Source organism: Cylas formicarius, unplaced genomic scaffold (assembly GCF_029955315.1).
Source record: "Cylas formicarius isolate icCylForm1 unplaced genomic scaffold, icCylForm1.1 PGA_scaffold_6__28_contigs__length_40554024, whole genome shotgun sequence".
Taxonomy (NCBI): domain Eukaryota; kingdom Metazoa; phylum Arthropoda; class Insecta; order Coleoptera; family Brentidae; genus Cylas; species Cylas formicarius.
The window spans coordinates 16,973,479-16,990,034 of NW_026844347.1; the positions used below are offsets into that span (position 1 = coordinate 16,973,479).

The 16,556-nt window shown below is 35.3% G+C and overlaps 2 protein-coding genes across 3 annotated transcripts; one reads left to right on the forward strand and one right to left on the reverse strand.

Annotated features, from left to right (window-relative positions):
* The first annotated feature begins 2,447 nt into the window (after positions 1-2,447).
* Positions 2,448-5,641, forward strand: LOC132703008 (signal recognition particle receptor subunit beta). 2 transcript variants are annotated; one of them, XM_060672000.1, is made up of 5 exons: positions 2,448-2,683; positions 2,732-2,898; positions 3,708-3,822; positions 3,877-3,979; positions 5,344-5,641. In XM_060672000.1, exons 1-5 carry the CDS (start codon positions 2,626-2,628, stop codon positions 5,549-5,551), a joined length of 651 nt encoding a protein of 216 aa, XP_060527983.1. In that variant the 5' UTR covers positions 2,448-2,625; the 3' UTR covers positions 5,552-5,641. The 2 variants fall into 2 exon arrangements, with proteins under 2 accessions (XP_060527983.1, XP_060527982.1); XM_060671999.1 differs by having other exon boundaries at positions 2,450-2,683; positions 3,708-3,979.
* Positions 5,642-5,780: 139 nt separating this feature from the next.
* On the reverse strand, positions 5,781-16,529 carry LOC132703007 (ATP-binding cassette sub-family F member 3). The gene is made up of 12 exons (XM_060671998.1): positions 15,949-16,529; positions 15,780-15,888; positions 15,505-15,676; positions 15,230-15,444; positions 15,015-15,171; positions 14,656-14,963; positions 14,306-14,599; positions 11,778-11,840; positions 11,535-11,712; positions 11,300-11,480; positions 6,452-6,672; positions 5,781-6,350 (listed from the first exon to the last, which is right to left on the reverse strand). The coding sequence occupies exons 1-12, from the start codon at positions 16,019-16,021 to the stop codon at positions 6,189-6,191; spliced, it is 2,133 nt and encodes a 710-aa protein (XP_060527981.1). The 5' UTR covers positions 16,022-16,529; the 3' UTR covers positions 5,781-6,188.
* Positions 16,530-16,556: the final 27 nt, after the last annotated feature.

The window sequence follows — 16,556 nt, forward strand, 5'->3', positions numbered from 1 at the left end:
ATGGATATCATGATGCTTCTCAAAAATTATTGTTTTCATTTTTTTAAAATGCCTTGGTTGCTTCGAAAACATTGAACTTTTTTCTGAACATAGAGGTCAATGAAGTCTATCCATAAAAATTATAAAGTTCTCCCTAACTCCTACTATTGAATTGTAAATAATAATTAATATAATTTTTTAAAAATTGCAGTCTCCGACAAAAATCGTACCCGACAAAAAACCGTATAACTTGTGTAAGATCTTTTGATATCATTAAGTAGATTAAAGTCTATAACGTATAAATTTTAAATTCTCGTGATTTTTCTCAAAATTATAAATAAGCAAGATATTAAACTTTCAAAATTAACCATTGATTTTCGGGCCGATTTCTCAGTCCCAAACGCGATTTCGAGGAGATTTCCCAAAAGTGGTTAAAATTCTGCATATGGTGGTTTCTGAGGACGAGAAATTCGAATTTGTAATTATTTTTTGAAAATTTCTGCCGGGTCGGTTAATATCGATCTGGATCCAAAATTGTCATGAGCACTTCACTTGGTCATGATTTTTCCCAAAAATTTAAATTTTTGATTTTTTTAAAAATCTACGATGCTCCGAGAAGGTTGAAATTTCTATGGAAGATGGAGGTCGATGAGGTCTATCCGCAGATACTATAAAGTTCCCCCCAGTCAGCTCCATTTAATTGTAATTAAGCATTTTTTTTTTATTTGCAGCGTCTTACAAAAACCGTTCAATTTCTCACAGTTTAAAATAAGCGAGATATAAATAATAAATTATGGACCATCGATTTTTGAGCTGGTATTTCAGCCCAAAATGTGATTTCGAGGTAATGTCCCAAAAGCTTGCAAAATTTTGGCTAAAAGGATTTCTGAGGATCAGAAATCCGAATCAGAAACTACTTTTTGCAAATGTTGACATTTCATGACGATTTATGATTTTATTGATTATGTTTTTCTAAATATCTCACGCACCCTGTGTAGTAGACGAAAGCTCTAAATCCGAAAATTGTAGCTCTCGATACAGTTCATAATACGTTTTAAACCAAATTTTCCTATCTTATACAGTTTTTCATTTACAGTTAATATTTTATACACGATAACGGCAATTTTCACGGTACTTTAGATATTTTGCCCATAACCGAGACACCCTGTACGTAATCGGAAAAATTACGGAAATAGAGATTAAAACTCTGAATCTTCCACGTTCCCTGGTAGATGAAGTTTGCCAATAGAGCAAATGGTTTTCGAGAAAATAATATTTATCTGAAACAATGCAGCGCACCGTTGGTCGTAATAGTGACGTCATCGCGTCTAAATTGAGGGCGATTTTCACATGGATTTTTTCAAATATCTCGAGCAGCGTGTGTGGTAGAAGAAAACCGTAAATACCAAAATTGTAGCTCTCGATGCGGCCTATAAACTTGTTTAAACCAATTGGCCATATTTTTCACGAATTTTGATTTACGGCAAAGAATGTACTCTGGAAATGGACAATTTTCAGAGTCTTTAAGATTTTTGTCTATAATGAAAAAACTGCATAAGATGCCCGAGATAAAGGTTATAGACCTGGATCTTCTGCGTCTTTTGGTTCAAGAATTTTGTCGATCTGGTGAAGCGTTTTCGCGAAATGAATTTTTTTATACAGCTCAAAATGACGACAAACAATTTTTCGAAAATTTTCAAAAATATTTGACTTTTTGTATTTTAAAAAATACTTCCCAATTACGCATCCCTCTCAATTTCAATAGGTTCCGTTAGGTCTCTACCCTCGTGGAAAATTTCAAGTCGATAGATTCAAATTTCGGACAGTTATCGTGTTTCATAGCGAAGCCGAAAAATCGAAACAAAAGTGACAAAAAATCGGGGTTGCCGTGGTCGGATTGGGCTCATATTTCGTTTTTAGAATACAGTTTTCTCAGGAAAAAAGGGTCCAAATTTCAGCCCTGTAGCTCAAACGGTTCCTGAATTATAGCGGTGTGAATCGATACGGAGAACAGAGAACAGATAAATGCACAAAAAAACCGTTTTTTTTTTCGACGCTGAATCGTTCTGTACCAACGGCGGTCCCGTAGGACCTACCGTTACCGAGATCTGGAAAAAGTTGACTGGCGCGTATACTTTCACAAAAAATGATTTTTTTCTTCAATATTTTGAACAACAGCCTGGAATTGATGACATTCATGTACTTCAGCTTAGAAAAATGAAAGAAATTATAAAGTGTAGAAGCTACGAATCTCCTTAATTTTGGAATTCTTCAGCAATATTTTGCTTACTATGAGCGGATGAATTATTGGCCCCTTCTGATGTTCCTGGGACTGCGATCATATTGCGCTCTTAAATGAATTTGTTTGCCAAACAAAAAACAGGTGGATCGTGCGCACGAGAAACGAATAATGAGAAGTTGACAGCAGAAATGGAATTGGGCATATCTGCCAAAACTAACCGAAACTAACCAAAACACGTGAGCATAGTTCGTCAAGAGAGTATTACTTTCAATTCAACTGACGTTTTAATTTTTATATTCATGATTCCAAGAAGATTCTCTATTACATCTTTTACACACCTAAAATTGCATAGTTGTTATAGTTTAAATTTCAAGTACAATTTTTAGGAAAATTAATTGTTAATTATGGAACCACAATTTTTTGACATAACAATCGCTGTTTTGCTGATTATATTGACGATAGGTAGTCCTATACTGATCCAAGGGTATCAGTTAATTTCATTTGTTTTAGCGTTATTCCTGGTTCGCAGATATTACTACTCCGGCAAACGTTACATTTTATTGGTTGGCTTGAACGAAAGCGGGAAAACCCTAATTTACTCCCAGTTATTCTTCCAGAAACACGTTACAACTTACACGTCCAGCCAGGACAACCTGGAAAAATATTGTGCCAACGGGGTATTTTTTTTACTTAGCATAAGTCATAATTACTGAAGCGCATTGCTGAAACAACTTTAAGCATAAAATTTGATATAAACATGTGTCCAAAGTTCTTTGTTGCTGCTCTAAACTAAGTTTGGGCCAAAATTGAACCCTATTAAGGGAGTTCTTTGTTCCTCCAAGCTTAGTTTTGCTGCAAAGTCTTCTGTATTCCACATTTCTTTAGCCTATATTCCATATTATGCGACAAGTTTGATAAAAACGTCAATGAGGTTGATTTGGCACAGGTGGAGGGCAGATTGATTAAAGTTTACATAGGTTGCTTCCCATACTTGAATGACAGAATTGGGAGTGATTGAACGTTTTTCATAGATTTTAGCCACTGTTGGTATTTTGAAGTTCGTCTGTTGATAAAATCATATCACATATCACTCAGTGCGGTGGTAAGAAGAGCATTTAGTTGGGAAACTTCTTCAGCTACTGTAGTAAACACTAACTGCGCTGTGCTCGTAACTAAGCAGCAATGATCAAACATGTTGCATAATATGCTATTAGAAGGACATTTTTTAGCTGTGTATGAAATTTGAAATGAAAGTAACAGGAGTGATCACATAAAAAAAACCAATATATATGCACGAACATTGTGGGAGACGCTATATTATAAAGTTTTATTTCATATTCCTCAAATCTTTGAGCAATTATATTAAATCGCCCTTAATGCTTTTTTAGTTCGCTCTATGCTTAAATTTGGTTCAAAAATGTGACCCTGAATTGCAATCTATCAAGTGACATCCTGCTTGTTATTATATTATTAAATTGTTTCGTAGAAGGAAGTGACTGTGGTTGATGTTCCTGGATTTCACAGTATTAGACAGAGATTCTTTGAGAAATACAGAGACAATTCCAAAGGCATTGTTTATGTTGTGGATTCAGTTACTCTGGGTAAAAATATTAGAGATGCTGCGATGGTACTTTACAATATTTTAATTGATCCAGCTATTTTGAAAAACAGACCCGAATTGCTGATATTGTGTAACAAACAAGATCAAACCACTGCTAAAGGGTGTAACATTGTTAAATATATGCTCGAAAAGGAGATGTAAGTAGTCTATTCTTCATACACCATATCAATTTATACAGGGTGTTCAAAAAAGGGGGTGAATCGCAACTACTACTTTTTCGTTTCTTGAATTTTTCTCACACCTTGCTTGATTTGTTTAGGATATAAATAAAAACTATTTTATTGCATGTCCCTTTCTCATAAAAATACTTTTTAACATTAAAACTACCTTAATCTTTATTTTATAAAAAATTTACAAAAAGTGCTGTTTTTCCTAATTTGAGGTTCCATAATATGAATCGCTATAGGAATACCAATATGTGTCGACATGCACTGTATTTGTGGATTTAATGATGGCAATACATTAGAAGCTAGCCGGTTGTATACTGAAAGGTGTCCTAATCATATTAAATATTAAAATTTTGAAAAAAAATTCATCTACACCTTTATATAATGGGCAAATTAAAACGAAGTGGAGGAACAGGAAGGTCAAGAACAGCAAGAACCCTATAAGTAGAAGGGGGTGTTCTTAATGCACATTTATTGATGGGTATCCTATTCGAAAAATTGCTGAGGTTTTGAATGCAACTAATGGAAACTGTTTGGCAAATTCGCAAAAACAATTTGTTATTTACACAGGTTCAGTTGCATTTTCATGTCTATTTTCCTCCAAGCATTGCGTCCTGATAATGTCCTTTGCGAAAAATTACTGATGCTGATTTTGTTTACTGATGAAGCGAGTATTTCAAGAAATGCAACAAGAAATTTCACAATAACCATTAGTGGTTTCAACATGAGTTCTCGTGAAATGTTTGGATTAGAATTGTGGGCGACTGTCTAATTGGAACGATGTTTCTACCAGGAAGAATTACTTCCTGAGTTCACTGGTCCACAAGAAGACGATTGGATTCCTGAATCCAGCTGGAGGTGGTCACTTAAAACAGTTTTTAAAAATTTTTTGTATGATAAATATTAAATTATTTTTAGTCGGATTGTTAGCAGATATTATTTGAATGTTGAAAAATATCTTTATGATAAATGGGCATGTAATAAAAATTCGACGAGACGAAAAAGTAGTAGTTTTAGTCACTGTTTCGAAATTAAAATCAGTGGCGTACATTTTGATCAATAAATTTTATAAAGTTGCATCCACCCCCTAACGCTCTGGTTAGGGGTAAATCTTCTCCTTATCACAATAAACAACGCTGCCAAAGTTTAAAAAAATCCGTGAGAAGATATTTCAATTGATTTGATCTTGGAAGAAATGCATTTCCGGACCTACATTTATTGGAATTCTTTTCATAAAATGATCTGAGGATTACCCCCTTAAATATTGAATCTCCTTGTATAAGTATATGTAAATTTAGTGGTAAATGAAACTGTAATATCCATTGTATTTGTAGAAATACTCTACGCAAAACGCAATTGAGTCAGTTGAAGCAGCTGTATGGAAGAGAAGCGACTACAGATAAGCTTGGCGACTCAAATAAAGATTTTAATTTTGAGAACATTTACTGCAAGGTGAACTTTGCCGAATCGTACGCTTTCAACAAGAACGGATCAGTCAATTTGGATGATCTTAAAAAATGGATAGGAAAAGTAACTAACTAGTTTTGATTACAATTTATGCTGTATTTTGCGAATGACAAGAAAAAACAAAACAGCGAAAATAAATAATTTTTATACATGTACAACAAAAAACTTTAATTTTTTATAAATAATCTTTTAACGGAAACCGCTTTTGTAATCAAATTGCAATTTTATGTAGGTATTGCTTCTTTGATTTAAGGGCCATCCATAACTTATGTCACTCATTATGTGGTGGAGGCCGTCAACTTCAAAGGAAACTTTTAAATATTTAAAACCTTTAAAATATCCGATTTTTTTTTATTTTACCCTAATTAACATTCACTCACATGTTAGAAAATATCAAAATTTAAAAAAAAATGAGACTTAATTCATTGGTTGTATTTTGGGATTATATGACACTTATTAATTTTAGAAGTAGAATAATTTTTGTAGCGTTGATTTAATTTGTAATATTCTGTAGGATTTGTTAAGAAATGATTGATTTATGAATTCATCAGACATAGTTTATGGTCGGCCCTCGAAGACGAAAATAATGAAAAGTTTCAACAGGTAGTCTGTATTAGGCACATTCACTAAAATGTTTTTGCGTATTCGCATCATGTAGGGAAAAATCACAGCTTCCATATTCATTGTACAACAGGGTGCAATCGCCTACTAATCATTTGGATTGGGCTGCGGCTTCAAGTTCTTGCTCGACGATCTTCCTGTATTCATCAAAACCGCCCTCTATACTTTTAACTGATCCCGCTCCGCACACCCATAACTCATTGGTTACCATACGGATTAGCCGTTCATCATGGGAGACCAATACCACTCCCCCCTAAAACGTTTTGGTGTTTATTCCATAAAAGCCAAGACAAATTTATACTAATAAAACGGTACTTCAAAAAACAAGGAACAAAAATGAAACACCAGACTCACAGTATACTTTGTAATTGCCTTTCCCAGCGCTTCGATAGTTTCGATGTCCAAGTGATTAGTAGGTTCATCCAGAACCAGGAAATTGGGTCTTCCCATGCACATACTGGCGAATGCGACCCTAGATTTTTGACCTCCTGACAGACTAGAAACGGTTTGTAGAGCTAGGTCCCCAGATACTCCAAAACTTCCTAATTGTCTCCTATATTCCTCAATGGGTTTTCCTGAAACAATTCAAAAACTGAAACTTACATGTGAATTAGTTTCACAACCAGATAAATAATCATGTTAATATTCTACATGAAATGCATTATATCATTATAAGAAAAAAAAACAAGATGCCATATAAAGTCATACAGGAAATAAAAAGTAGTCAATCGTTGAGTGTTACTGCTGCTGGCGCAGTTCGCTCTGTTTCTGTGGCTGTCCCAGTCAAGCCTGAATGCAGTTATATAGAAAGTCCCACAGCAAAAATTACAACTTGAGGGTATCAAACAGGCAATGGCCGAAAGTCTTCAGACTTAGTCTGCTGATGTAAGCAAAATATCTTTTAGTAAAGAAGCCATTGAAAAGTTTAAATTTTGATTCAACTGCTGGTAGTAGCCTCAATAAAGTAACACATTACTTTGAAACGTACAGCAGAAGGACTTTAACACGTTGAGACTCGCGTGCCCACAGGTGGGCATTTCTACATTACTCCTCTTTTTTATTTATACTTTTTTTCCAATTTTTTGGCGAGAGTCACCAGTGGACTCGCGGTCCCAGAATGTAATATCACACCCTGGGACCGCGTGTCCATCGGGGGAGCACTACATTGTTTATTTATTTTTTGTTAATGTTTGGTGCAGGTTTTTCTCTTTTGTTTCAAATTTAAACAAATATGACTTCTAAAAAGTTTTTGACCGAAGAAGAGCTGATTAGGAGCTGGATAATGTTTTGGACAATGACCTAATCGTTTCTGAAAATCTTTTCTGGATGACAATATACGTCTCGCACAATTATTCACACGAAAAATATGGGATCGCGTTCAAGGGGACCGCCTTTTTTTTTAATTTAATGTAAGCCCTCAGATGAGAGACTATTGGTTCACTAAATCGGTTTATCAAAATCGTATACCTTAAAATATATTCAAATACAGAAATAGATTCGAAAGTCTTTTAGTGATGTTTCACGTGAGCGTGGGGTGGGGAGCAGGTCTCCATCGGCTCATCAAGGGGCTGTCTACAGGGTGGGGTCTTGTCCCCCTTCCTGTGGTGCCTAGTGGTGAATGAAATATTGTTATTCTGAGGGAAGAACACGGAATCTATACTCAGGCATATGCAGATGACCTTGTGATAACGACACAGGGGACGGTCGTGGGAAGGATGCAAAGGCTCCTGAACAGGGTGTTGGCAAGATTCTCACAATGGTGCCGGGACAGCAAGTTAGTTATTAGTCCTGGCAAGGTGGAGATGGTCATCTTCACCACTAAAAATAAGGTGAAGCGTAACCTCAACATTTCGATGGATGGGGTGCTTCTTTCTGCAATTTCTGCAAGCGGAAGCGTCAAGTACTTGGGGGTATGGTTGAACTTCAAGTTGACCTTCCAGGAACATATAAGATCAAGGACCAGGTCGGCCTTTGGAGCTCTGTGGGCGTGCCGGAGAGCGGTAGAGGGCACTTGGGGCCTGGGGTTAAAGATCATGCAGTGGATCTACGGTACCATGGTGGTGCCTATGCTCACGAATGAGGCAGTGGAATGGTGGCCGGGCACTAAAAGAGCAGGAGCAAGGTTAGTTCTTGACAAACTGCAGAGATTGGCTTGCCTCTGCATAACGGGCGAAATGAGGACTTCACCTACGAGGGCCCTAGAAGCTCTGGTGGGTTTGCCCTTTCTGGCGGATGGAGGCGGCCAGGACGGCGAGCTGCGGGCTCTACAGAGAGGAAACCTTCAATCGAGGTCCGTACCACATTTTAGAGGGCTGACCCGGGGATCGCGGTGTCATGGGCATGATGAGTCACGTCACGATCCCCGAGATGACCTTCTTTGACAAATGGACCTTACTTTTCCCATCAAGGGAAGAGTGGAGAGAGGGCAGAGTTGGTCCTGGGATGGACTTGTCTGGTACACGGACGGGTCCAGAATGGGATATTTGGAAGAGGAGGAGACCCCGTATCATCTGCTCACCGAGTGCCCTGCTTTGACATGTTCAAGATTTGAGTCTTCGGAACGGCCCTGATCGATCCGGACTCAGTGCAATGACAATGACAAAAAATACTCAGACATTTTTACAAATATTGATAGCATTACATTTTAAAAAATAAAGGTGATTACTGCGATGGCACAACGAAACCCTGTATATAAAAAAATATATAAAAATAGTATAACGGGCACAATTTGGCAAGTCAAATCTCTATACCCGAGAATTCCAGTAGAGGAAGCACCCCTGATTATAGAAGAAAATGAAGATCTTCCGCTGCATATAATGCTGCCTCAAAACGGGAAAATATATCGACAAATAGATGAATCAGCAATGGGATCATCTCTCTCACCTGTGATGCTTAACCTCTTCATGATTTACTTCGAACAGAAGGCAATAGAGAAAGCAAATCTATGGACAAGATACGTTGATAACGTATTTGTTGTATGGTCTTTTGGCAAGGAGGAGCTTCTGAAATTCCTAGACCATCTAAATTCTATTTAACCAAGGATTCAATTCACAATAGAATTTCAAGGGGATAACAGTATGCCTTTTCTAGATGTGCACATCACAATGACCGAAAATGGACCCTTAGAACACACTGTCTATAGAAAACCAACACACAGCAATACATATCTGAAGACTTAATGTCATCACCACCCATCACAGATACAGGCAATGGCAAATACGTTAATCGCTTGGTACTTCATACTCACAAACGGGAAGAATAGAGATGATGTCTTCTCTGTCTCTGTCTGTAAAACGGATACCAAAAACGCATCATCAACAAGGCAATCAGCAAACAACAACCACAACAGAAATTGCAGGACGAAACCCAACGAAAATCGATCGCTGTCCTGCCATAGATCAAAATCGACCGAATATTAAGGAAACAGGAGATATTTACGGATACAAACCTCATCATACTATTAGAACAATATTAGGAAACCCAAAATAAAAAGTTATTTTGGAAAACCAAGGAGTATATAGTGTAGCTTGCGGATCGTACAGTTTGATGTACGCGGGACAGACCAATAGAAGGATTTTAGCCAGCCTCGAAGAACATCAATTAGGCATTAGAAACAAAGTGTGTTTTATTTCAGCACCAACACCAAACAGACCCTAAAATTGATTTTGGTACTTGTACACAAATATTTCTGATTTTTGGATCAGGATTATATGAGAGGCCATCGAGATAGAAAAGTCCTTACACCTAAAAACGAGAGACGGCGTTCTGCATTTATCCAATATGTGGAAAAGGATAATCAAACGGCAGACCGATGCGGGGGTTGTCAATGGAGACATCGCAACTAAGATCGGCACAGGATATAAATACCACACGCATCGCCGATAATCTCCCAGTGTTAGAAGTGATTTACGAGCACGAGCATTTAAAGTGTCAAGTGAGATCTTGCACTCATTTTCTTCTTCACCTCTCTTCTTCAGTGTCGTACTTATTAAGCTATAGGAGAATCTTAAATATACCACACTGCACTAAAAACTTTATCTTTTGAAATAATTTCTAGTGAACTAGGAAATTTTTAACGATCATAATTGTCCACCACTTGTAATATTTTTCTAAAGAATTATAGTAAAAAATGTAATGATCTATGAAAAACAATACAACAGTTAAAAAGGTCTGGTAATGCTTGTCAACATTTTATTACTGTTTGGGAGTGCTGAGTAGCAGTATGTGGCACGCAATCAGCATGGGCGACACATTCATATTCACTATCTGTACGTAAGGCGCAACATAGGACCGTAGTAAATATTTCCTTTGAAGAAGTTTGAAGTCGTCAGTAATATTAGATCGCAGTTAAAATCCGAAAGGAGACTTGCTGTGATCAACTTTACACTTAAAAAGTTGTCGAGAATGCTGAATTTTGGAATAAAACTGGTCATATGAAGTTGGGGCTTACTGTTTTGCGACGACTGATTAGTTTGCAGGACATATTTTGAATCTTTGAGCAAAATGATGACACCATTCTAACTGTACTACTACTGGTTCAGGACAGAATTTCAGAAATTCAGGAGAATGTGTTTCAGGTCAGGCCTTTCCAAAACTTTCAGAAATTTCTAGTATAGCTAATTATATTTTATTATTTCTGTCCGTATTTACTTATTTACAGCGCTTCGATATAACAGATATTGTGGCTATGTTATTAAAGGAAAATTAACTGGTGTAGAATCTCTCCCGAAAGATTTGATTTACCTTGATAGCTAAAACTATAAAATTTATATAGAAGGAAATGGATCTATCGCGAATGCCACTAAATTTCATCCACTAACCTGCATTTTACGCTATTTTTGTTTGAATATTAAGTAAACATTCTTTACAACTCATTATTCTAAAGGGAATTTTACAACATGGCTACAGTTCAAAAATACAAATGAAGGACGATAGCCCCTGCATCTACATGAGTGAAAATCTAATATTAATACCATGAGCAAAATATGGATGCATAATTTAAGAAATGATGGATGGACTATGTTTGCAAATAATAAGATGGTTGACAAAAAACGACCATTGTTAGACAAAATATGAAGCAGTTTTTCAATGAATATATTTTTCTCAACCAAAGATCTTCATCTTCATCTATGTCATGTATGAATAATATAAATATTTATCTACTAGAAATAAAACATAAAAAAGGCAAGTAGTGGTTCAAACCTGGATATTGTTGTTGGAGCAGCTCTACAGAATTTACGTTCATATTCAACTGGTCCACATGATGTTGACTGAAATAGCCAAATTTAAGATTCCTGTGAACATGTCGCATTCCTGAGGTGGGAGTTAAAATGCCCATAATTATCTTCAGTAAGGTTGTTTTGCCCGCGCCATTGTCGCCCACCTAAAATGACGTCATACAAAGTGACTCACTTTGCCAACTAATGAAAAACCTTACAATACAAATTCTAGACTCCATGGTTGCCCCGAGGTTGACATTCGAAAATATTAACCTGTTGTCTGCACTGTATCTAAAACTTGCTTCATCTAATTGTAATATTGGAGGAGATAAAGGCTCCGTTTCTGGTAATCTTAGAACTACTTCAGGTTCTTTGACGATTGGCTTTAATTCCGGCCTAAAAGGTTATATATTTTTGTTAAATTATAAGTCAAGCTGCAATGTTGTGGTCTGTTAACCTACATCTTCTCCAACATTTTGATTTTCGATTGTACCAGTGCAGCCCTATTTGCGTTATATCTAAACCTACAACAAATATAAAAAATATTTTAAAATTACAACTATTGTTAAAGCATGGGTCATTTATATTTCGGGCAAAATACTGCAATAAAAGGATTTAAAAATGTTTAAGAATTTTTGATGATTTAAATTACTGAATGCAATATGTATAAGTAACATTGTTTATTGCAAAATTTGCAAAAATATTGAGATGCACAATTCCAACATTTGATTTGAAAGTTTTTTTTTACTATTACCAATTTTTTTTTTTAAATTGGTTTTTATGGCCTCTTCACCCTGTAAGTGTTAAAAAAAAAAACGAAAAATACCTTGAACTTTATAAATGCAAATAAGTCTAGAACCGACAGAGTTAGAGGAATAAGGAAAAGTTCCAGAAGAGAGCCAGAACTAGTTATCGGGTTTTGTTTCAACCATAGCTCCACAGATAAAAATGATATAATTCCATTCATCTAAATAATACAGTTTTTTCATATCGTCCTGTTAACCTGAATATTCTCGATGGGGGACCACCCAATCAAACCTTCGATTTTGTGGCACGAGAACGTTGTTTGGTATTTATTTTTAAATTATTTAGAGGTTTAAACAGTTAGTAATATAAAGTTTAAAATCCCCTGATCGACGTCCTTTCTGACACCCGCTTTAAACATTCCACGAAATGTTAACCCGTTCGTTCTTAAAAAGTGTTGAAAGTGTGAAAGTGCCAAATGAAAGACATTTTTTCTAATGGATTGTGCAAATACAAACGTAAAAAATCATATTAGTGTATATGGTTATGTAGAAAACTAATTTTGCTATCAAAATATAAAATAAAATGTCCAAATCTATATTGCGGAGTGCTAAAAAATATGAATCTTTCAAATTTAAACTACTATATAATTTTCAAACGGCAACAAAAAAAGTCCTTCATATTTAGACTAACTAGGAATAACTAAGGTGGGGAGAACTTGTTGGAGGATTATTGATTGCCCAACATACCCAGATAAACCAAAATTGTGGAAATTAAAACTCAGTTTTTTGACATCATAATTATTAATAATAAGAGAACAGTTCTCTCGAGGAGCTATAATATTGCACTTCTGAAGCCGCTGTTCTTTAAAAAAGGAATATATTATTTTAAAATTAAGAATATAAAAATTCAACAAAATTTCTGGGAAGTATAAATAATAATTACTACTAAATTGATGTAATTTTATTGTGAATGCATTTTTCACGATTTCCAATGATATTTTTTCAAATATCTCGCGTACCCTGTAGAATATTTGAATAGAAAACAAACACAGTTTACGATACTGTTCAAACAAAATTATTCATTCTTTAACAGTTTTTTTATTTACAGCTAATAATTTACCTACAAAAACGGAAATTTTCAGGATTTTTTTGATTTTTTTTGCCCATAAGGTGTCCTTTATGGGCTGTATAAAATTCAAGTAAAGTTCGAAGGAGAGGCCCTGGAAACCCTGAAACCATGGTCATAATGGTAAATAATGTCGTCGCGTTTAGTGAAATAGTGATTTTCATATCGGTTTTCCCAAATATCTAGAGCAGCGTCTTGATTTATGGCTAATAATTTACTCTGGAAAAGAAAAATTTTCAGGGTCTTTCAGATTTTTCTCTATAATTAAAAAACCCTGTATATAATCGAAAAAATTTTGAAATAAAAGTTATAGTACCGGGTCTTCTGCATCTCCTGGTTAAATAATTTGCCTGTTCAAGTTTTTTTTTCGGCAAACAAAAATAATCCAAAAAAGTTTTACAAAACTAAATTTCTTTGCTAAATTTGAAATTCATAGCTGTGCAATATATTTTTTAAAATAGCACAGAATATCCCAACAAATAAGTGAAAACCTTAAATACAAAGGTTTTAGCTGTACATACGTGCTATATGATCATGAAAAAGCAACTGATAACGAATACGGGGGACACCCTGTATATTTTTGAAAATTATGTAGACTAAAGGCTTTCCATTCAAGAATTTTTTTGAATGTGTAAACAATTTTTAGAATTGAAGATTGAAACATACTTCCCGACCATCCAGCTCTCAAGATTTCTCCATATGTATTCCAAATTACAAGTTTATAGCTTGAAATTTATCATGTTTCATCGCGATGTTTAAAAGACGGTCGAAAGTAAAGGGAAGTAAGTCTCAATTTCGTAACTCAGGCCGTTCAAAAAATTATTCCGTAAAAACCAAAAGACAAGAACTGAGAACCCAGAAGGGGCAGACGAATTCTTTGATTGGATGTAATTTTTAATTACTACACTTTGTTCCCTTAAGGTTTTCCATCTCACCCTTTTAAAATAGGTTGTAATATAATTTTAACTAAACTAACCAAAAATGCAAAATAAAAGCAAATTTTGCAGAAACAATAATAAGGCTAAAGTATCATCAAGACATCTTTCATTTAAACTTCATATTGAAAAACCTTTTCTGTAGCATGCCTCATGAATGAAAAAGAAAAAATATATGTAACCTATCAATAAACTCCTGCACATGCTGCCTTTGTTGCATCTGAGCCTCATATTCTCTTTGCTGATTTTTTATCTTTTCATTCTTGGTCTTTTCAAATTGTTCATAATTTCCCCGGTAGGCATCTATCCTTTGTGAGTGCAAGTGCAGGATATCCGTAGGTACCGTTTCCAAAAAGTTTCGGTCATGTGATACCACCAACAATGTTGTCGGCCATAATTGGAGATAGTTTTCCAGCCATATGATCGCCTTGATGTCCAGCATGTTGGTCGGTTCATCAAGCAATAGCAAATCGGGCCTACACAATTATTTTAATATTGCTATTCACATGAAAAAGTTAAATTAAGTGTTCACCTTGAGAAAAGGGCCCTTGCAAGCGCTAACCTCATTCTCCATCCACCTGAGAATGTCCTTGTAGGATTTTGCTGCTGTTCAAAACTAAATCCCAAACCATTTAAAATAATGGATGCTCGCGCAGGTGCTTTATCAGCTTCAATATTCTGCAGTTGAGCATAAACCTCATTTAACTGGGTATTCAAATCTGGATCGGTAGACCCCGCGTTGATTGCAATACTGATTTCTTTTTCTCTTTCTAACAAAGTTTGTCTTAAAATATCACATTCTAAGACACTATCTATAGCCAAAGTATCATCTCCTGTTACCTAAAAATTGAAGTTATGATAAGCCCAGTCATAATCATACAATTTCCTTGCTTCTTGTTCCACATGAAGGATAGAAATATGAGATGGTATCCGTAACTGTCCTGATGAGATCATTTTTAATAAAGTACTCTTTCCTAATCCATTACGACCCACCAAACCGTATCTCCGACCAAAAGCCAACATTAAGTCTGCACCTTGAAGTAATACCCTAAAATATTAAAACAGTTACTGCATTTACAATGTAATTTATGAATTGGCAATTTAACCTGTCCCCATATGCTATATCAAAATTTTCTATTCTGATATCTTGTGCTCTGTTATTGCCTTTGGCTTCCATCTTGCTTTCCTTTTTGTTAACGACCTGAGAAGCAGTGGCACTTTGCAACTTGGGCACCACTATACTTTTCACCTCTTTAGTTCTTTTTTCTTGTTTTTCTTGCAGTTTAGCCTCAGCCTTTTCAAGTTTTCTCGCATTTACTTTCTAAAAAATGTTATAGATACGGTTTTATTACAGCACGGGAACAAACTTGTACAAACAAACCAATGAATCATCTCTTTGTGCCACCCAAATGCTTTTAATTTCATCTACATTTGTCTCCAAATTTCCTGCCATTGAGGCTAAATGTACAGGAGCATCTAGGATTTTCATATTGCCATTACCTTTAACAACTTTGCCAGGTCTCAGCATGGTAAGCAATTCATTGCAGATATGCCTAAAAATTTTAATTTGCGATGAGATTTGTACAGTCAGATAACTTCTAAAGTGAATTGAGAGCACCAAAAAATGTATTATCGTGCAATGTTGAGGGTGCTTACTTTATGTCTGCTTCACTTTTGTCGGTTGACACTTCATGTAAAACTTCTCCGATAGCATCGTAAACCTCGTCACTGTCTTCGAAGTCATCAACCCCGTTTCGCAAAACCCCTTGAAAGTTTTTTTTAATAAAATTAAAAGTGATATTGAAATGAAAGGATTTTTTGATACCCTCGACGTATTGCTTCAAGTCCTCGTCAATCGATGGGAAAATATTCTTAATATAGTCACTACATTCCGTCATTTTTTCAGACAATTGTTTCCTTAATTTAAATTTAACAAATAGGGAATACGCCACTTAATATATAACCTAGAAAATTGACACCCATACCATTAATCACTAATACGTAATTTTCTTTTTTGCTCAGTTTTCGATTTGATTATGATTTTTTTTTATATTCAGATAATAAAAATACAAAAAATATGATATAAAGTGAAAAGTTTAAAGGGGTTTTCTCACAAAGGTGAGTAACTAGCATACGTTAATTGTCCAACGTGCCGAGCCAATCAGAAGGCAGGAGATCAATGTAATACGAAGCGCGCCTCGTTTGATATCGGGTTTAATCGTATAGCAGCCCACCAATTTTAAACGGTTAATTTTTATTATACCGCGAAGACGACAGAATCCGTTGGATTTTTGCCGATATAGGAAGGATATATTTGCTCTTGAAATCGAGATTAATAAGCGACTTATATTTTTTGTGATTAATTATTGATATTTATTTCAGGCTGTTTGCCTTTAAAATGGAGCTTGAAAGGCAAGTTTATTGCTTTAATTT

Bases quoted from the DNA above. Each gene is read 5' to 3' on its own strand.
- LOC132703008 (XM_060671999.1), top strand. From the start codon at position 2,626: ATGGAACCACAATTTTTTGACATAACAATCGCTGTTTTGCTGATTATA. The intron at 2,899-3,707 runs GTATTTTTTTTA...ATTGTTTCGTAG, and splicing joins AAAAATATTGTGCCAACGGG to AAGGAAGTGACTGTGGTTGA. The intron at 3,980-5,343 runs GTAAGTAGTCTA...TTGTATTTGTAG, and splicing joins TATATGCTCGAAAAGGAGAT to AAATACTCTACGCAAAACGC.
- LOC132703007 (XM_060671998.1), bottom strand. From the start codon at position 16,021: ATGACGGAATGTAGTGACTATATTAAGAATATTTTCCCATCGATTGAC. The intron at 15,172-15,229 runs GTTAAATTGCCA...TTAATATTTTAG, and splicing joins GATATAGCATATGGGGACAG to GGTATTACTTCAAGGTGCAG. The intron at 6,351-6,451 runs GTGAGTCTGGTG...AAAACGTTTTAG, and splicing joins AGGCAATTACAAAGTATACT to GGGGGAGTGGTATTGGTCTC.